Source organism: Notechis scutatus, chromosome 2, assembly GCF_049901735.1.
Source record: "Notechis scutatus isolate UNSWTSFEM ecotype Mainland chromosome 2, rNotScu1.2, whole genome shotgun sequence".
NCBI classification, from domain to species: domain Eukaryota; kingdom Metazoa; phylum Chordata; class Lepidosauria; order Squamata; family Elapidae; genus Notechis; species Notechis scutatus.
Genome location: NC_142010.1, coordinates 250,951,398 through 250,972,740, shown reverse-complemented (window position 1 = coordinate 250,972,740; position 21,343 = coordinate 250,951,398). Strand labels below are relative to the sequence as shown.

Genomic DNA, 21,343 nt, shown 5'->3' with positions numbered 1-21,343 from the left:
AAAGAACTGGCTTTTTTCTTTAGAGAAAATAAAAAAGAAGACACATCAATGCAGAATGTATGGGATACAATGAAGGCATATGCCAGAGGCTTGATAATAGACTATACAAGGAAAAGAAATACACAAAAAGACTAGCCTCTAAGACATTAGAGGATGAGTATAAAGGACTTGAAAAAGAGCTACAGAAAATGCCACAGAAAAATGACATCAGGTTAAAAATGGATATAATTAAACATAAAATGGGACTAATGGAAAAAGAAGAACTAGCACAGAAAATCAGAGGTGCAAAACTGGACTATTTTGAAGATGCAAATAAACCAGGTAGATGGTTAGCATATAAATTGAGAAAGGAGAAAGAATCAAGGAAAATACTGCAATTAATAGATGATCAAGGCCAAGTTTGCTATGGAAGTAAAGAGAAGAAGGAAATTATACAAGACTATTATGGGAAACTATACACACAAGAGAATATTGATGAGGATAGAGTTAAACAGTACTTACAGAATGCTAATCTACCCCAGATACCAAAAGAGATTGAAACAATGTTAGAAAGCAATATAACAATGATGGAGTTAACTGAAGCACTTAAGAAGCAAAATAATGGAAAGGCACCAGGCCCAGATGGACTTCCAGCAGAATTTTATAAAACACTACAAAAATTGTTGAACCTTCCATTGCTAGAAGTTATGAATGAAGTTATGTTAAAGAAGAAGATACCTAAATCATGGTTAGAAGCTTATATTACACTTATCCCAAAAGAGGAGGCCGATCCATTACAAATCAAGAACTATAGACCTATTTCCTTACTAAACACAGATTATAAAATTTTTGCTTCAATATTGGCAGAAAGACTTAAAAAATACCTAAATAATTTTATCCATTCTGATCAAAATGGATTTCTGCCAAAGAGACAAATAAAAGACAATATGAGAGTAATCTTGGACACTTTGGAATATTACGAGGCACACCCTGAAAAACAAATGGCTTTGATATTTTTAGATGCACAGAAGACATTTAATAATGTGAATTGGCGATTCATGTTATTACAGCTGGAAGAGATGGGCTTTGGTAAAAAATTTATTCAAGCAATAGAAGCTATATATCATAACCAAACGGCAAAGGTAATGATAGAGGGAGAACTGACAGACTCTATTGATATAAGAAAAGGAACAAGACAAGGGTGCCCACTGTCATCATTGTTGTTTGTGTTAACCTTGGAAGTGTTAAACAGAAATATTAGAGAAGAAAAGGATATAAAAGGGATGCAAATCAAAAGGAAGAATTTAAGTTGCAAGCATTCACAGATGATCTGGTTTTCATTTTAGAAGACTCACTAGAAACAGCATCAAAATTGATAGAAAAGATAGAGGTATATGGAAAGTTGGCTGGTTTGAAAATGAATAAAGACAAAACAAAGATTTTGACAAAGAATATGCTATCAAGACAAAAGGAAGAACTGGCGAATGTATTGAAAATTCAGGTCACGAATAAGATCAAGTACTTGGGGATACATTTGACAGCAAGATGTAGAACACTAAAAGAAAACAACTATATTAAACTTAAGCAGCAGATAGCACTAGATTTGGCGAAATGGCAAAACTTACAACTGTCATTAATAGGGAGAATATCAATAATCAAGATGAATATATTACCCAGAATTTTATATTTGTTCCAAACAATTCCAGTTAGGCTTGAAAAGGATTATTTTGAAGATTTAAATAAAATTGTGTTGAAATATATATGGCAAGGTAAGAAAGCGAGAATAAAGTTAAAACTTTTGCAAGATGCCAGAATAAGAGGAGGATTTGGTTTGCCTAATTGGGAGTTGCATTACCAAGCTACAAATTTGATGTGGGTTAAGGAATGGATAACATTAAGAAATACTAGATTGTTGACATTAGAAGGACATGACCTGTTGTTGGGGTGGCATGCTTTTTTATGGTATAAAGGAATTAAAACACAGGGGTACTTTAGAACAGTGATCCCCAACCTTTCTTATGCCGCGGCCCGGTATCCCCAACCTTTTTTATGGCGCGGCCCGGTACCGGCATTAGCTGGGCGCCGCCATCTTTTTTTGATGAAAAAGTGCTTCCAGTGAGCTTTTCCAGGTAGAAAGCTCACCGGAAGCACTTTTTCATCAAAAAGATGGCGGTGAACTTCCGTGTGCTTTTCGGGTAGAAATGGCTTTCTACCGGAAAAGCTCACCGAGCGTAGCGCCGCCATCTTTTGATGAAAAAAGCTTCCCGGTGAGCTTTCTACCTGGAAAAGCTCACTGAAAGCACTTTTTCATCAAAAAAAGATGGCGGCGCCCAGCAAACCAGTGACCCGGTAGGACTTGTTCCACGGACCGGTACCGGTCCGCGGACCGGTGGTTGGGGACCCCTGCTTTAGAAGACATTATATATGGGAGTCTCTGTGGTTAAATTGGGAGAAGACTAAAAGGCAATGTTATTTGAAAATTCCAGTCTGGTTATCGACTATTGAAGCATTTTCCTACCCCATAATATATAAAAAGGAACAAACAGTTAGATATGGTGAAATATTGAATGAAAAGGGTGAATTTACATCTATGCAAAAAATAGAGGAACAAGGTATAAAGATGAATTGGTTTTCATATGCGCAAATACATTCAAGGTATGACAAAGATTCTAAAACAGAAGGTTTCTATGATAAACTGACTGATTTAGATAAGATTTTGACAGGTACTGATGAAAAGGTGATTTAAAAATTGTATGGATATTTATTAGAAATTAAACTAGAAGAAGAACAAGTTAAAGAAACTATGATTGCTTGGGGGAAGAATTTTGGATATGGGATTGATCTAGAGAAATTGTGGTCTCAAAATTCTAAAATGACAATGTCAACAGCATATAAAGAAAATTTGTATAAGATGTTTTACAGGTGGCATTTTCCCGCAACAAGAATAGCAAGAATGTTCAAGAACAAATCTGAAAAATGTTGGAAATGTCATCAGATACCTGGCTCATATTACCATATGTGGTGGACTTGTGCAGATGCCAAAAAATATTGGACTAAAATCCACACGTGGTTGGAAAAAATGACAAAAAAGCATATAGACTTGAAACCAGAGATATTTCTATTTTTTACCTGAAATATATAGTAAAGAATTGAAATATCTGATTGTAAATGTATTAACAGCAGCTAGGATTGTATTTGCCAAAAACTGGAAAAATGAGAAAATACCATCACAGGAAGAAATTATTAAGAAAATATTGGAATGTGCTGAAAAGAGTAGATTGACATTTGAAATCAGAGAACAAGATGATAAATAATTTTATAAAATTTGGGATCTACTCTATCAATGGTTAGACAATAAAACATGGTAATGAAATATGTAGATCTTTAGAAAATAATAAATATATAGAGATGTATTTTTTCTTATTATATCTACAAAATGATTGTAGGATAGATTTGACATGATAATATGAATTGTCATAAAACAAATTAAGTAAAATATGGATTATCTCGCAAAACATGAATGAATAATAGTATAGTCAAATGATTGATTAACAATGATATTAATGTATTTAATATTTGATTGACAATATGAGAATATATACAATGTAATTGTAATTGAAGACTACGAAATGGAAGCACAAAAAATTTGTAAACCAACCGACACACTGTATGTATATATACGGAAGATGGCTTGATGTTTTTATGTTTTGTTTGTCTATGTTTGTCTTAAAAAACAATATTTTTTTTTTAAAAAAGGTATGTGGGACTTCAACTCCCAGAATTCTCCATCCAGAAGACCTGACTATGCCTCTCTTTTTGCCTGCAAAGAGTTTGCAACTGTTTGCAGGCAAGCTGTTTAGGTTATTGCGATTTTGTTGCTCTGTGCCAATGCCTGGTTGCCTGTCTTGGCTTGTAAACTGCAAAAACCCGAAGTAAAGTCTCGGAACTGAATTCCTTGCTTTGTGTGCCTGTTTGACTTGAGACAATGCAATATTACACATTCAGAACATCTGCACCATCTTCTGTTACTTGGAAAATGCAGCTGCCCTCCTATTCATCAAGAGGTTGTTACCAAGAGAAGGAAGAAAGTCGGAGAGACAAATTGGCTCCTAAAAGTGAAATAATGCAGTTGCTGAGATTTATGTCACCTAATCCCTTCTCCTTTTCAAAACTGTGATTAGAGAAGCTTCTGTGAAAATTTAGGAATGCTCAGTTGTCACGATGTTGACATCTGGCTTGTCAGGAAATGAGATGATTTCAGCCCTAAAGGGCTGGGAGGCTGGGGAAAATGAGAAATTAGGTTGAACTCAGTCTAGGGAGCCACACATTGGCTGTTACTTGTTTCTTGTTACTTTGCCACCAGAAGGCATCTCTTGTCTTCAATAGATTCTAGCAGGATACGTAATCTGACTGAATAATCCACTACAATATGCCCCCTGCAGTCTGTCTACCCTGTTCTTATAAAACAGCACAGAGAATATTAAAAGAATACTAGAATTACAGAATTGAAAGGGACCATGGAGGTCTTCTAGTCCAACCTGCTTCTCAAGCTGGAAACCCTGTCCCATTTCAGACAAATGGTTGTCCATTCTCTTCTTAAAAATCTCCAGAGTTGGAGCGGCCACAACTTTTAGAGGAGAAGTCATTCCACTGATTAATTATTTTAACTGTCAGGAAATTTCTCCTTAGTTCTAGGTTGCTTCTCTCTTTGATTAGTTTCCACCCATTGTTTTGTGTTTGGCGCACAAACACAAAGAAATGAGGCGGAGGCGAAAATAAAGCCAAGAGGCTTTATTGTTAAATTATATCTCAGCCACGGCTTGCCACAAGCTTGCGGCAGTGGCTGAGAGAGAGAGACAGCTGATTCCGTTTGATAGCTGCTTTTATACGGAGCTGTCAAACGGCTCAGCCAATCAGCGGCTTCTCCGGCTCCTGCTTAAACGTCAGATCGGAGTGAAGACTTGCTGGTTGTAACACATCGCTTCTTGTTCTGCCTTCAGCTGCTTTGGAGAATAGCTTGACTCCCTCTTCTTTGTGGCAGCCCCTGAGATATCGAAAGACTGCTATTATTTAGACCAGAGGTGTCAAACTCGATTTCACTGAGGGCCGCCACTGTTTGACCTTGGGAGGGAGGGCAGGGGGTGTGTGGCCAAGGGGGCAGGGCCAGCTCAACATCATTCGTATCAGGGGTGCCCGTGGCAGCCTGAGCATTCTGCCAGCGAAAACAGACTCCCAAGCTCCGTTTTCGGCTGATATGGCGTCCTGCAGACCTCTGCCAGCGAAAACGGAGCTCCGTTTTCGCTGGCAGAGGCACCGCAGGCTGCTCCTTCACTGTTTCCAGGGTGGCTCCATGGGCCAGATCCAAGCACCCCGGGGGGATGGATTTGGCTCACAGGCCTTGAGTTTGACACCTCTACTGTAAAAGAATACAAATGACCAGCTATCTGCAAGGAATATAAATCCTTCCATTCCCCATCATCCAGCCAGAGCTGAAGAAACTTCTTGGATGAGAAGCGACACATCTTCAAATCCAGATGCCTTTTGAAAAAGCACCATTGGGCCCATCCTGTTCATCTCCTGTACATTCTTTTGCCTCTTTGTTGCACCGTCTGTGGCCTCTGATTTCACCTTGGGAATTGTGCTTTTTATCCGCTCCAGGTATCTAGGCAACAGCCTCCCCTGTGAATTCTTTAACAACTGCCAGCAGCCTCCCCTCAAAAAAAAGATGACATTTTTAACAAGGATTTATTTTTTTTTTTTTGCCATTAAGGAAGCCTTTCAGATCTGACACTTTCCGCATTAAGGTGGATACACTCAATTTCAGTGACAACAGATGAACGATTGGCAGGTTGGTTGAATTCCAGATATATCCTGGGGAAGATGTTTCTATGTGGTTTCTAAATACTGACACTCGTTTGTCAGCACATACATTCCAAACATGCAAAACAATCAACCCCATATTTTTCATCCTACACTCTTGCCTCCATTTTTCACTCAGAAATCTGAAGAACCATGTGGTCACTGAACAAGGACCATGTGTAAGCAACATATTGTTGTATTCTTGTTCCTTTGCAATTATATTGAGAGCAGACTGACTTTTTGATTTGTTGGGAGTTAAAACCCACCCCTCTCCTAGAGGAGTGAAATATTTTAGAATATATTGAAAAGGTAGAATATTTCCCCTAAAAGAGAAGTAGAAACTCAGTGAGGCAGAAATTCACCTTTGTTAATAGGCCATTAACCAAGGGAAGTACTAATACCACTCTATAAAGCCTTAGTAAGACCACACCTAGAGTACTGCATCCAGTTTTGGTCACCACATTATAAAAAAGATGTTGAGACTCTAGAAAAAGTTCAGAGAAGAGCAATGAGGATGATTAGGGGATTGGAGGCTAAAACATACAACGAACGGTTGCAGGAACTGGGCTTGGCTAGTCTAGTAAAGAGAAGGACCAGGGGAGACATGATAGCAGTCTTCCAATATTTGAGGGGCTGCCACAGGGAGGAAGGGGTCAAGCTATTTTCTAAAGCGCCTGTAGGCCAGACAAGGAATAATGGATAGAAACTGAACAAGGAGATATTTAACCTGGAAACAAGGAGAAACTTTCTGACAGTGGGAACAATCAACCAATGGAACACTTTGCTCTCGGAAATTGTGGGAACGCCATCACTTGAGACTTTCAAGAAGAGATTGGACTGCCATTTGTCAGAAATGGTGTAGGGCAGGGGTGGGCAAACTTTTTGGCTTGGGGGCCGCATTGACTTTTAAAATTTGACAGACGGGCGGGTCAGCACAAGATTTTTGGGAATCACCCCCCACCCTTTCCCCCTTCTCCTCCTTCCCCTCCCCGGAGGCCCCTGAGTCAGGAGTTGCTACCGCCGGCGCGCTCTGCGCGGCTCCAGTCCCGCGTTGCCTCGGGAAGGAAAGGCAAAAAGGAAGAGCCGCGGCGGTGCTTTGCAACAGCAGCAAGCGGCACCGGAGGCTCAGGCTCAGCGGCTCCTGGTTTTGCCTTTTCCTTCCCAAGGCAACGCGGACTGGAGCCGCGCGAGCTGCGCCGGCGGTAGCAACTCCTGAGCGGAGCCCGGGCGGAACTGCCTGTTGCTGCTGCCGGAGCACCGCTGGGTCGCCTCCTCAAGCAGCCCGCCCGCCCGCCCGCCGGGCTTCCCCTCCGCCGTGCGGCTCGGGCCAGGCGCGAGCGCCCACGAGTTAAAAGGAAGCCGAAAGTTGCTGGGAAGTTGCTCGGATTTCCGGGGCTTCAGGCTTAAACTTTGCACAGGCAAAGTTTGCAGGCGGGAGCGTATTCCCGCCGAGGAGCGGGAAGGGTTCCGCCCGGCGGGCGGGCGGGCGGGCTGCTTGGAGGAGGCGACCCGGCGGTGCTCCAGGTTTCCCTCCACCGCGCGGCTCGGGCCAGGCGCGAGCGCCCACGAGGAAAAAGGAAGCCGCAAGTTGCTGGGAAGTTGCTCGGGTGCTGGGAACAGGCTTTTAAAGTGCCGCCGAGCAGGACCGCCGAGCCGGGAAACGGGGCACCAAGACAGGGCAAGGCTCCACCAGCAGCGGCCTAGCTTTAGGTGGCTCCAAGCAGCCCGCTCCAAGCAGCCTGCCCACCTCGGCCGGAAGACGCTCCCGCCTGCAAACTTTGCCTTTGCAAAGTTTAAGCCTGGAAGCCCCGGAAAAAAAAGGGGATCAGCGGGGACTCACCTTCGGAGAGGTCGCACTCGAAGGTGATTTCGAACTCCCAGCCGAGGCCTTTGCAAAGTTCTTTTCTTTCCTACCCCGAGAGCGTTCCCGCACTGTTTTGCAGCTTTGGGGGCCACGCGGCGCAAGGCAATACGCCACGCCCAGCGATTTTTTTTCAGGGGCGGGCCGGATTGGACAAACCAACGGGCCGGATGTGGCCCGCGGGGCATAGTTTGCCCACCCCTGGTGTAGGGTCTCCCGCTTGGGTGGAGGGGTTGGACTAGATGACCTACAAGGTACCTTCCAACTCTGATTATCTGTTATTCTACATAACAAAGATCTACCTCCTTCAAGAAGAGCCATAATAGAAACTGCCCAAAGCCCTTTCATTACATCATCATCCAGCAAGCCTGGGACTCAAAAGACAACCTACCAAGTTACTCCTGCATGGCCCCATGGGAGTCTGACAACCAATCAAAACACAAGCTGAAATTCAAATCCCAACAGAGGGCATAAAACCCAGGGACTCTCAGCATCCCTTCCCTCTCCCAGGAGCTCCAAGGCATGTGATCCTGTTCATCAATAAACCTTCTTTCCAACCAACTTCCATGATTCCAGTGTCTTTTTCCCCACTTGGAATTGAACCCAGAAGAATATTTCTTCCAACATATTTCATTTTCCAAAGATTGGGACGTAGGGTGGGATGAAAATAAACAGGAGTTAAAGATATGAAAATACAGTTAAATGATATCCTACCAATTTGGAAATTATGGACCTTAAAACTTGTCATATATAGGAAAGCAGCCAAAAAGTTGTTTGTGGATAGAAGATATTATCTATGCCTTTTAAATATGATCTAATTTCTAAAACATGGCTCAGTCAGCTGGTGGCAGCAACAGCAGCTGGAAGCTCACTTCAGCCATAGCGGGGGAACCATTTTCTGCTTTTATTCTCGCTACGCTTGTGTGTTAACTGCAAATTGGATTGCAAAAATGTAGACGACCAGTAGATGGCACCAAAGAGATACAGATAGTCCCAAAGATGCTTTTTCAAGAGGCAACTGGTATTTCTATTTTTTCTTAAAGATTTTCACTTCTCATCCAAGATGCTTCTTCAACTCTTCTTCATCTGAAGAACCTTCTTGGATGAGAAGCGAAATGTCTTCAAAAGAAAAAAGAAGAAAGTCCAGTTGCCTCTTGGAAAAGCACCTTTGGGATAACCATGGCCCGAATGACTGAGAATCTCCATAGACAAAGAGATACAGAAAACTTTAATTATCTTGTTTGTTAATTGTTTATATTAATTGACCATTTCTCAAAGATTGTCCTCAACCTGCAGTAGGTCACTTAGCAACCATTCAAAGATACATGGATCCTCCAAAAAGGATTTTATGATCCAGTTACGAAGTTCTGCCATCTCCCCACAGGTCACATGACCACATTTTATCCATTTAGTAACCAGCCTGCATTTATGGTCCTTTGCAGTTCACTGGAGTCACATGACCATGATTTAGGACAGTTGTGACCGAAGCCGTGTGTACTTTTGGTTTCCAGAAAAAAACAGCCAATACCCATCAATGGATTTGCGTAACAACTACCACAAAAACGGTCGTAAAAACAGCCCTCTTGACTGCATGGTGACCTTCTTTATGACTGTCACGACTTATTACTGTAATTGCCAGGCCAAGTTACAGTCATAACTTAAGGTCTACCTGTATGGCTAGCATGCTGTCCTAATAGGAATGGAGAAATAATGAGGAGGACGTTCAGATGGATTTATCAAAAACATTACAACATCATTCTGTAATATAGCAATAGCACTTAGACTTATATACCGCTTCACAGTGCTTTTACAGCCCTCTCTAAACGATTTTACAGAGTCAGCCTATTGCCCCCAACAATCTGGGTCCTCCTTTTACCCACCTCGGAAGGATGGAAGGCTGAGTCAACCTTGAGCCTGGTGGGATTTGAACTGCCAAATTGTAGGTAGCTGGCAGTCAGCAGAAGTAGCCTGCAGTACTGCACTCTAACCACTGCGCCACCAAGGCTCTTTATACACTTGGTCTATCTTTGTCTTGTTTTTGAAATGTATTGGGTCAAAGTTACACAAACTTTGGCTCAGCCTTTGTTCAGGATTGCTTAGCAAAGTGTCAAACCTTTTCTAGGACCCCTGTATATAACGTTTATTGATTGCATACTAAATAAAATTGAAAGTGACTTGGTTGCTTTAAGTGAGCTGGTTTTGGGTGTAACAAGTAAGAGTAGAAGAGGAAACAGGAAAGAGGAGAATTTTGAAAACTCCTTTAATGCTGCATATGTAATAAACAGATTGTATCTTTCTTCTAAATGTGGTGGCAGTGTTACAAAGCTGAAATGCAATAGAAAATAATTTATTATAGATGCAACAAATGTTGAAATTCTAATCCAATTTCATTCTGAAATTTTATATGTAACTTCACCAAACCATACATTCCTCCAAAATATTGGTAAGGTTTTGGGTTTTTGTTTGTTTTTGTTTTTTTTTTTTTTTTTTTTTGTATGGGGAATTAGTTAATTTGGGTGGGGGGGTTGGGTTTGGTGATATAAATTTTTTTTTTTTAAGAGTTTTGTGGGGGTTTGGTTTTTCAGACTACAATTTCATACATGGACTGTACTATGTCCAAAATTTGGATTTTAGAGTTTATAATTTAATTTGACATATAATATACATTTTACTTACATTATTTTATTAATGTATCATTTTCTGTCAATAGTTTTTCACTTTTCCTCTTATTGATCCCCAACTGTGTTAATCGGTATTTCTAAAGTTCCACAGAGACATGTTTTGATTAGAAATTAGGTAAGAAATGTCCTGTAGCATTTTAAGCTTCTAATGATGCAACAGAATATATGTATTTTAAATTTGTTGATTCTATTGCTTATAGCAATAGCGCTAGATTTACTGTATATACCACTTTACAGTGCTTTACAGCCCTCTCTAAGCGGTTTAAAGAGTCAGCCTATTGTCCCCAACCATCTGGGTCCTCATTGTACCTACCTCGGAAGGATGGAAGGATGAGTCAACCTTGAGTCTGGTGAGATTTGAACTGCCAAATTACAGGCAGCCGACAATCAGCAGAAGTAGCCTGCAGTACTGCATTCTAACCACTGAGCCACCATGGCTCTTATATTAGGTTTTTTATTCTCTAGACTAGACGAATTGTTTTTTTTTTTTTTTACTTGTATTCATATTATCCTTTTTTAAATAAAAAATACAACATAGAACAAATGTAACACAGAACATGGAAAATAAGGGGGAAAGCCACTACTTCACAGTGGCTTTTCAAATATTAATTTCTGGATTTTTTTTGTGTTGAAACTTTTGCCCACGATACTTAGGAAATAAAGTTCCTTATTTGTTTGTTTATTCAGTTTCTGTAGCTACCCTTCTCAGTCAATGACCTTGGACGGCTTACAGTTCAAAAGGTTATAATTCATAACTTTAAAAAGTTATGAATTAATAGTAAGAATATATAAATGTATATAAACCAATGCACCCCACTTTTTACTCTTGCAAATGGATGGTTCAAATCTGAGTATTTAATTTTAGTATTCTCCTATGACATGAGGAGGAACTCTGAGAGATGATTTTCACCACATGCTATATGCATATGACAAAATGACTTGGTCCAGATCTGAAAATAACTTGTGCCAAACACTAACCATTTTTAAAATAACTACAAGGGTACATCAAATTACACAGCTATCAAAAGGCCAATTAAAATTCCATTCCGTTCAAATTAAACCTTCAGTTCTCCCATTGGAAATGGATAACGATAAGCCTGGCTGGATATAAAAGCAGTTTCACATCATGCATGACTCAGATGTACAACTGTTAACCAGAGGAAAGGGTGTTTTGGTTTTCCCTCTCTCTTTTTCATTGCAGCCAGAGGGAAATTTCACAGTATGAATTTGCAGGTAATTCTGATAATCACAATACCGTCTCCAGCTTCTTTGATCAGTTGTTCCTAAAGTAAAAGCACATCTGCTTTTGAAGTAAAGCCCTGGAATGTCTCCCAAGACAAATATATAAAGAAGAACAAGAAATAGGTTTTGGATTTAGAGCAAGCAAAGCTGGAGAAAGATGAAACTGCTTGCAACACCAAAAAAAAAAAAAAATCCCATATTGATCCTTGTTGGTTTTCTGTTTGGTGCTTTTTTTAAAGTTTATCTATTTGCAGCTTTACAATGAGAAACTGCTGGAGATTGCTTATTGAAAAATCTTCCACTGTTGTGGTCCTTTGCTTTCTGAAGACAGACAACCTCATGTGTGGGGAAAATGTAGTGTGGACTTAGCTTGGTGCAAATACAATCAAGATATGAGAAAGATAGTAAGGCATATGGCTTTTATAAGGAATGAACAGCATTTGACCCAATGTTATTAGCAACAGATGAAAAGTTAATAAAGAAAATATATAGCTTTTTCTTAAGTCTAAAAATGGAAGATGAACAGGTGAAAGAAACAATGATAGTATGGGCAAAAAAAACGTTGGATGTACTATAGAATTAGACAAATGGCAAAAATTTTGGAACAGAAATTATAAATTGACAATGGCAACTGCATATAAGGAAAATTTATATAAAAGGTTTTATCGGTGGCATTTACCACTGGCCAGACTGGCAAAGATGTTTAAAAACAGGTCCACCAAATGTTGGAAATGTAACCAGGGCATATATTATCATACGTGGTAGACATGTGCAAAGGCAAAAAAATATTGGACGAAAATACATACGTGGTTAGAAAAAATGTTAAAGCAACACGTAGACTATAAGCCAGAAATATTTCTGTTAGGCATAATACCAGAAGAATATGATAAAGGGGATATATATTTAATATTACACGTCTTGACAGTAGCAAGAATTGTATATGTACAACCCTGGAAAAACAAGGAAATACCCATAGAAGAAGATGTAATTAAAAAAAAATACTAGATTGTGCAGAAATGGATAGGTTGACATTAAATGAGACACTGGTGGAGATTGCTTATTGAAAAACCTTCCATTGTTGTGGTCCTTTGCTTTCTGAACACAGGTAACCTCATGTGTTGGGCAAACTCTTCGAACTGATGCAATGGAAGAGAACAAACAAGTTTCCATTATGGTACATAAAAACCTTACTTGGTTGTTTTCTCCTTCTTCTGCCTTGAAATTCTGCCTGCTGACAGATTGCATCAACCTTTCACCAACACCACTGACCTTTTGGCAAGTAGAAGAAATGTCAATTTATCATAGTAGGCCTGTCACCAAAATGACTCTGAACTGGTGACGTGGAAGGGTTTGTATGCTTTCTACTCACCCTCTGAGCAATGGAAAAAGGTTGTGATTCTGAAGCATGCTGGTTTCAAAAGGACTATCCAATGACCTGGCTTCTAGGGCCCGTGAGCAACTGATGTGCTTTTAAAGAGTCCAAAACATTTCTGTTTTTAGAAATAGAGGGATAAAGTTGGGCGTTGGATAGCTTATGTAATATTTCTGGATTTAGCGTAGGATTAACGTAGAATCAACAATGGTTGACAACAAATATGCCATTGTTATTTAAGCATATGCTCAAATCTGAAGAGCTGCAGAAAGTGACAGCATCTGGTTGACCTTATCTAGGTTCAAAAGTGAAACCTGGGCCACACTGGATGGGAGGCCATCAGGAAATGTCAGGGATGTAGGCTAGGTTGGGAATAGAAGTAGGCAACACAAATCACTTCTACATGCTGGGAAGCTATCCTTGATGTCACTGGGACTCAGCCTGAAAATTTCACCCATACCTAAACATGTTAAAGATGGAGAGACAATATATCAAGAAAGCTAAAAGTTCAGTTTGTTGTTTTTTTCCAACAGAAGTTGGTTTTATTTATTCCATTCTAATTTTTTCAGTGTTAGTTACTGAAAGATGTTCCACTATAGGAGTGTCATTTATTCAGGCAATAGAATAAGGCATATACACACACACCTAAAGACAGTCTTAAAGAGGAAATGTATTTTTTAAAATTTAATTTAATTTAAAAGTTTAATTTAAAACAGAGAACCTGTTTGGTGTAGTGGTTAAGGTACTAATCTAGAAACCAGGAGACTATAAATTCTAGTTCTGTTTTAGGCATGAAAGCTGACTAATGACTTTGGGCTAGTCCCTCTTTCTTAGCCAAGCTCACCTTACAGTTTTGGGGAAAAACTGGGGAAAATAGGAAATAGGAGTATTACGTATGTTCACTGTCTTTGGACAAAATCACCATCAGTTAATTGCAAAGGGCAGCTTTGCTTGAAACATCTTACATACTGCAATGATGCCTCTAACACCCTCAAACAACATTTGCCTATCGACTCGATATTGTCTATCATAATAATTATAAAACAATAGAGGCAGAGGCTAATCTCAAGTCAAACAAACTGTCAAAGAAGAAACGGATGCATGGACTGATTATATAAAAGATAGTCAAGAACAAGTACTGAAGTTAAGGTTAAAGATTAGAACTTACTGAAGGTGCAGGTAACAAAAGATAAATATCAAAATAATGTAATAAAAACACAAACAGAATGCTGGCAAGGAGAAGTTTTACATGGTCAAGTTCTACAAAAATATGGAGAAACTGGATAAAAATAAAACCTGGCAATGGCTTAGAACTGGAATATTAAAAAAAGAAAAGGAAGGCTTAATTTTTCCTGTTCTGTTCATGAGCAATCTATTTGAACTAATCAGCACCAGAACTGAAAAAAATCATCAAATGAATCAAAGTGCAAATTGTAGAAAGAAGCAGAAGAAACAGTAGATCATATATTAAGCTCATGCAAGAAGATCACACAAACTGATTATAAACAATGCCATAACACAGTCACAAAAATGAGTCTGGAAACATCTCTAAAAATTAGCTTGTGCTACCGTAGTAATGAAAAAATTGGTTGGAACATATTGTTGAAAAAGTAGTTGAAAATGAGCAGATTAAAATATTCTGGGTTTTCCAAAGACAAATAGGAAAAAAAGAAAGTGTGGATAACTGATGTGGCAGCACCAGGGGATAGTACTGTAGAAAAGAAAAGAAAGAATTTGAGAAGGTCACAAATTATTAAGATCTGAAAATTAAAATCAAAATATTATGGTATAAATTAGCAATGGTGGTCCTAATAATTTATGGTGTAATTTTTGGGATCTGCAGATATACTACATTAATATACTATCACATCCTAGGTTTTTGGGAAGAAGTCAATGCGAAAGAAGGTCAACACCAGCTAAAGAACTAACAGTTGTGATTTTACATTCTTGTGTATAATAATAATGATTTCCAGGGTCTTTTCATATCAACTTTTCTTGTACAGTCACAACATTTCAAACAAAGTGTATGCAAGATCCAAATGTCAAAATTTTCCAGATCAATTATAATTTCATGGCGGACTTAATTCTCTTGTTCTCACTCTCCCGTCACCTTAAAAAAAAAGAGTAGCAAGGAATGTAGAAAGTAAAGTTTGTTAAGTTGAAGCAGACTTGGCACTCTGGCTGGTCCAAATGTGAGAGTGGAAAAAAACAGATGGAAGAATGTGTGCTACCAGATGGAAAGAGAAGGTGGAAACTGTTCAACACCACCACTCTTCACGCACCCTCCCAATACACTCTTGTTCCTGTTTTTGTACGATTTCTCTTTCATTTTCCGTCTCTCTGCCTTTAAAAAAACCCACCATGAATGAAGTTGAAGAGGATATTTTTCTGGTTGTTTTTTTTTTTTTGCTGAGCTTGCAAAAACAACAACAACAACAGCAACAACAACAACAACAACAACAACAACATGCATGTAGAATATGATTGCTGGTCCCAGCTACTATTTACCTTATTTCTTTCATTGCTAAATTGCAATAACACCTTTCTGTGCATGGCAATATTATACTTAAGATAGATCAGTAGCCTAAAAAGCCTTAGCTTAGCTAAGTCATTCAAGAATTGCTTAAAGGCACAAGAAAACTTAGGAATGAGAAATCATAGTTCTGAGAATCAGAATGAAGCTGGAAGGGACCTTGGAGATCTTCTAGTCCATCCCCCTTCTCAAGCAGGAGATCCTACTACAATTCTAAAATTCTTGAGAAAGAAGTAAAATATATAATCCAGGTAATCCCAAAACTGCAAGCAACCTCTTTTCTCTAAACTCTCCCTAATTCCAAAGCAATAAGGAGTTCATTCTGTCCAGAGTTGAGAAGCTGCCCAGTAGGAAAAAAAACACTGCTTCAATAAAGGACATTGAATAGATTCAATATCAGATTTCTCTTTCCAGCTGTCTACTGGTCCCCTTAGTACCACTTGCTATTATCCGGACCTTCCCTGCCTGCCTTCTTTCTATAATTAGGACAGCAGCTATGGTTTATCTGGGCCATTTTTCAAAACCAGATTTCCTCAACAGCAGTAGCCGTCAATCAGCAACTTGAATGGCTCGCATTCTTTCAGGACATGTCGGAATCAAGTACATTGAAGTCACTGGAGTTGCATCTTCTCATAAAGATAGGTTACAGAAATTAACATTTTCTTACCTTTGGCGTAGCCTTTTCCTCTGCTGCTTGGCTTCCTTTTGACGGACCAGTAATCCATTTGCCTAGCAATCGGTCCCTTTGTTGGCTTCCTTGACCATGAAATAAAGCATCTTTGTTTGCAACATTGGTTAACCCCAAGGTGGTCTTTCTTTGTCTGTGAAGCGACGTGGCTGAACCTAGATGATTTGTGTCCATCTGAGTTGTATGAAGTTTGGAGTTGCGAAGGGGATTCAGAGGTAGCGCCTTTAAAGGATCTTCTGAAGAACGGGGCATACTGGGCTTCCCTCGTATCGTTTTCTTTCCCACCTGAATTACTCGCTGAGACTTGATTTCCCCCAAGGAGTTTTTGCATTTTGCTGTATCTTCTTTACCTGCCGCTGCTGAAGAAACATCTAAGTGGCGTGAAGGTGATTTCATTGCTGAAGTTCCATCTTCTATGCCTTGTGATCTGAGAGAAGCAACGTGACAACCTGAGCAACTGTGGCTACAGTTTTCTTCTCCTGTTCTGGAGTAATTATTTTTGATCACCGGTTGTTTCTGCTTTTCTTTCTTTTTCATACCGGGATCCAGACTCTGCTGTTGTCCAACGGTAAGAGTCATTCCTGTTTGCAAAGTTGATGGTCTGCACGTCGTCACATTGCTCCTGACAGCTACCTCTTTGGACTTTGATGGATGTCTACTGAAGCCAATGGTGGTCTCCATAGGCATAGTGTTATCTGATACTTGAAACAGGCGAGGCATTTCATTGAGGAAGTAAGAACACCCATCACAATCGGTACTCGGAATTACCTCATCCACCTCGTCATCACTTTCCAACAGAAACTTCAGCTTTGCTTCCCAGTCCTCATAGATCTCCTCCGTGATCACATCAGAAGATTCAGTATCTTCAAGGAAATCATTCTGAAAACCCTCAGTGGCTTCAACAAACTTTCCATCCAGGTGAGGCTGAGTGCCACTATCCACAGTAAAAAAGGAATTATCTGCTAACTTATCTTCTAGAGGAACCCTGGTTTGACTCTCAGACGGTGTGTCCTTTTCCAAAACTTTGCTGAGGCTATTCTTCACACATGTCTTGGCATATTCGGTTGTTTGACAAGCAGTTAAGACTTTAGCATTAAAGCAACAGCTGTCCGTGCACTCAGAAATCTGACTTGCTAGGGTGGAATCTACTTGTGAGCTGTCAAATCCATCTACCTTGCCTTCAACAGAATCCCAACATTCTTCACCAGCATCATAAATAAAAAGACCAGAGACACTTTGGATTGTGCTCAGAATAAAATTGTCATTTCTCTTCAGAAGCGGTCCATTGTTAATTTCCATTTTTTTTCCTTCCTTCAAGCAATTAGCATTTTTTGTAGTGGTTTTCTATTGTAGGAAAAATCTCACGTTTACAGAAGACAGTTGTTCCTATGATTTTCTTCATTCACAGTCCAATGGATTCTGGTTCTGGGAAATTTAATCAGAAGAATCATGGGTTAATCACGAGCGTTTGATAAGAACTAAAGCTTTTATAATTTTTTGCACCTTTATTTCAGTTTTCTATATGATGACTATTGCCAAGCTAGATTTGATATTCTTTAGATTCTCTTGAAGTCAGTTTAGGAAAGCTGAAGAACCGTTTCTTTTTTTAGCCAAACACACAAGCTCGATGCTTGCAAACGTCTAGATTTTAAAACACCATAGAACATTAAAGGTTAACCTTTACTATTAAATTTAAAGGCCCTCCAACTCCATCTATGTAATACTAATATCAAACACTTAATATACATTCATTTAACAGAGGCATATTTTAACGTAGGACTGAAGTGTTCTAAATAAGAAGCATTAAATGCCTATCAAATGACAGAAGTTCGACCATTTAATATAAAACAGTATTCTGAGATCTAGAATTTAATTTATGACGTAAATCGAATACCAAAGGAGGGAGAATAAATCAAGTAAGCCTGATGTTCTTTAGAGCAGAGATGACTCCAGGATTACCTGCAGAGGTTTCATGTGGTTATAAAAGTGAAGACCAGGCCTGGTGGTTCTTCCCAAGGCTTAGGCCAGTATTTTGTTTCACAGGGCAGCTGACCAAAAATCTCTGGACAACTCACAAGCAGGAGATAGATAGAGGCATACCCCTTTTCTGCCATGATTGCCCTGCGGCTACTATTTGAAGGCCAGTTTTCTCTAATACAGGAGTAGCATTGCATCTTTAAGACCAATAATGAATGAATGAATGAATTCTTTATTGGCCATGTGTGATTAGACACCCAAGGAATTTGTCTTTGGTGCATATGCTCTCTGTGTACATAAAAAGAAAAGATACATTCATCAGGAATCATAAAGTACAACACTTTATGATAGTCACAGGGTGCAAATAAGTTTACAATGTCCGCCTATTGCCCCCAACAATCTGGGTCCTTGTGTGATGATCTGGAGTGTATCAAAAATATAACCAAAACCAAAACATAAATAAAGGTCCTTTAATGCCTTCAACTTGGCTTCACTGTTCAATTGTTCACGGTTGGAGATTAAACTATTTTCAAAATAACATTCCAATCGAAAGAAATACAGTTCAAATTCAAAGAGCAGATAACGAAGCAAAAACCAAAAACAAACCGCACTGAAGAAAAGTTCCACGACAGACCCAAGATAATTAATTACAAACTTGAAGAAGATAACCAGGTACAGTCCGCTGGAAGAACGCCAACCAAGATAAACCTCATCCAGGAAAAAACACTTTGTGTCTTAGTTTGCTAGCACGCAGGTCCCAACTCTTATGTAGTTCTCACACCTGCAACCCATGAAGAGATCATGGCCCTCTCCTCTTGAGTAGACCACATTTTTCCCTGATCCTCTCGTCCCTGCGTGCCCTAGGAGGGATAGGGGATGGGCCTGGGTCGTCCTCTGACTGCTCAGCTGGCCTCTGCCCTTCCCCAACCTCCTCCACAACCTCTGGAGCCACACTTCCACTCCCTGTTGGCCGTCCCTCCTCTCCCTCAGAGTCAGTCTCCACCAGGGGCATGACACCTCATTTTACTGACCTCGGAAGAATGGAAGTCTGAGTCAACCTTGAGCCCCATCAGGATCAAACTCGAGGCTGTGGCCAGTTCTAGAGAACCGGTAGCAGAAATTTTGAGTAGTTCAGAGAACCGGCAAATCCCACCTCTGACTGGAGATTTTACACTATCCTTCCCCTGCCACGCCCACCAAGCCAAGCCCACAGAACCAGTAGTAAAAAAATTTGAATCCCACCCCTGGCTCCAGTGGTCAGTTAGACTGCTGTCCTAATGCACAATTTGTTGGAATAAATACCACTGAAAGACTTGAAGAACTAGAAAAATACAGTGAGGAGTTAACAAAGATATTGAGGAGTTTGGAGATTAAATTCTATGAACAATGGGTACAGGAACTGGCTATATTTAGCCTAAAGGAGAAATGGGGGAGGGGAGACATGTTAATCGGTCTTCAGATAACTGAATGGGAAGAATAAAGTTATGGAAAAGCTCCTGAGGATAGAACAGCAGGTAAAACCTTTACTAAGGGAGATCCAAATAAGGAGAATTTTCTGACTGTGTAAGCTATTAAAACTGTGGAATGGCCTGCTTCCTGGAGTCATGGATACTCTGTCTCTGGAAGTTTTCAAGCCAAAGTTGGACAGCTATTTGACTGGGATGATAAGAGGAGTTCTCCTTGGGCAGGAGATTGGACTAGAACCACGATGGTGAACCTATGGAATGCATGCCAGAGGTGGCATGTAGAGCCCTCTCTGTGGGCATATGTCCCGTCGCCAGCTGTTCTTCTGGTTTCTGGAACGCACATGCGCACCAGTCAGCTGGTCTTTTGCTGGTGACGGAGCACCGGAAAAAGGCCAAAAAACAGGCCCCTTTTGGGGCTGTTTTCAGGCCTTTTTCCAGGCCGTTTCCAGCAGAGGTGATATTCAGCAGGTTCTGGCCAGTTCTAGAGAACCGGTAGCAGAAATTTTGAGTAGTTCAGAGAACTGGCAAATCCCACCTCTGACTGGAGATTTTACACTATCCTTCCCCTGCCACGCCCACAAGCCACGCCCACAGAACCAGTAGTAAAAAAAAATTGAATCCCACCACTGGTTTCCAGGCCATTTTTCGGGCTGAAAAACGGCCTGAAAATGGCCCTGAAAACAGCCACAAAGCAGCTGGAAAACAGCCAAAAACGACCCCCAAAATAACCTGAAAACAGCCGCCAAAATGGCCAAAAAACAGGCATGCATGCACCAGCCAGCTAGTTTTTGGGTTTCTGGTGCTCGGAATTCACACATGCCCACATGTTCTGGTTTGGGCCGTCGGTTCTAAAAAGGTTCGCCATCACTGGACTAGAAGATTTCCAAGGTTTCTTCCAACCCTATGTTCTAGGGAGGATTGCTTCAGAATAAACTTCAGATTTATAGGATCATATTGTCAATATTGGTGTTTTATAGACAAGTTTCCAGTTTTAGGTTCATTTCTTAGAAATGCTCGAAAAACATAGAAAGTGGCAATAAGATACTTAGGTCATAAACTGATTATCTCCTTGAATTTCATATATGGAAATATCTTCCTGGGGTATTTTTTAAACTGATCCCTTGCTTATTCTTAAATTAAATTATCCGTGGTTTCAATTTGCCTGGGAACACAAGAAAAGAGAAAAACTGCTTTTCCATATTTACAGGGAAACATTTTTAAACATTAGCTTTTTCCTGAGCAACAACACAATTCAATTCAAGTTTTATTACCTGAGGATATCAGAGAATGGGTTTTATATTCAGGCTGTCCTCAGCTGGAAATAAAGAACAGAAAATGATCAGAGCAGTTGCAAATCTACACATTCCATTGTGAATAAATCTGGGACATTTAATGTATATTTGAATAATCACCACCTATCCATAGATGTGGGAAGCATTCACAAGTTATGCTGACCTACTGAATGTTCACTAATGAGTGTGCTAAAAGTCCTGTCTATGGTCTATTTCCCAGGTGATATGACAGTTATAGAAAATAAGGAAGTTTATATTGGTGGAGATATGCAGAAACTACACGTAGGATTTGTTTAAACAAAACAACACTATTGGGACTAGCAGCTCTATCGTTAGCCAAAGTAGTCACTAAGTGGAAAATCACCTGGCCATGATTGTGCTTTTCTCTCCCCC

The 21,343-nt window shown here is 39.9% G+C and overlaps 1 protein-coding gene across 6 annotated transcripts in view; it reads right to left on the bottom strand.

Annotated features, from left to right (window-relative positions):
• ALPK2 (alpha kinase 2) overlaps positions 1-21,343 on the bottom strand; it is a 99,399-nt gene that overhangs the window by 60,057 nt on the left and 17,999 nt on the right. For 5 of the 6 annotated variants that reach the window (XM_087958555.1, XM_087958560.1, XM_087958559.1 and 2 more), the window contains one exon: positions 16,195-17,640. In XM_087958555.1, coding sequence (XP_087814681.1) covers positions 16,195-17,514 — 1,320 coding nt within the window. In that variant the 5' untranslated portion in view covers positions 17,515-17,640. Of the gene's footprint in view, positions 1-16,194; positions 17,641-20,929; positions 20,974-21,343 lie in introns of all 6 variants that reach the window. The other variant, XM_087958557.1, reaches the window with a different exon arrangement.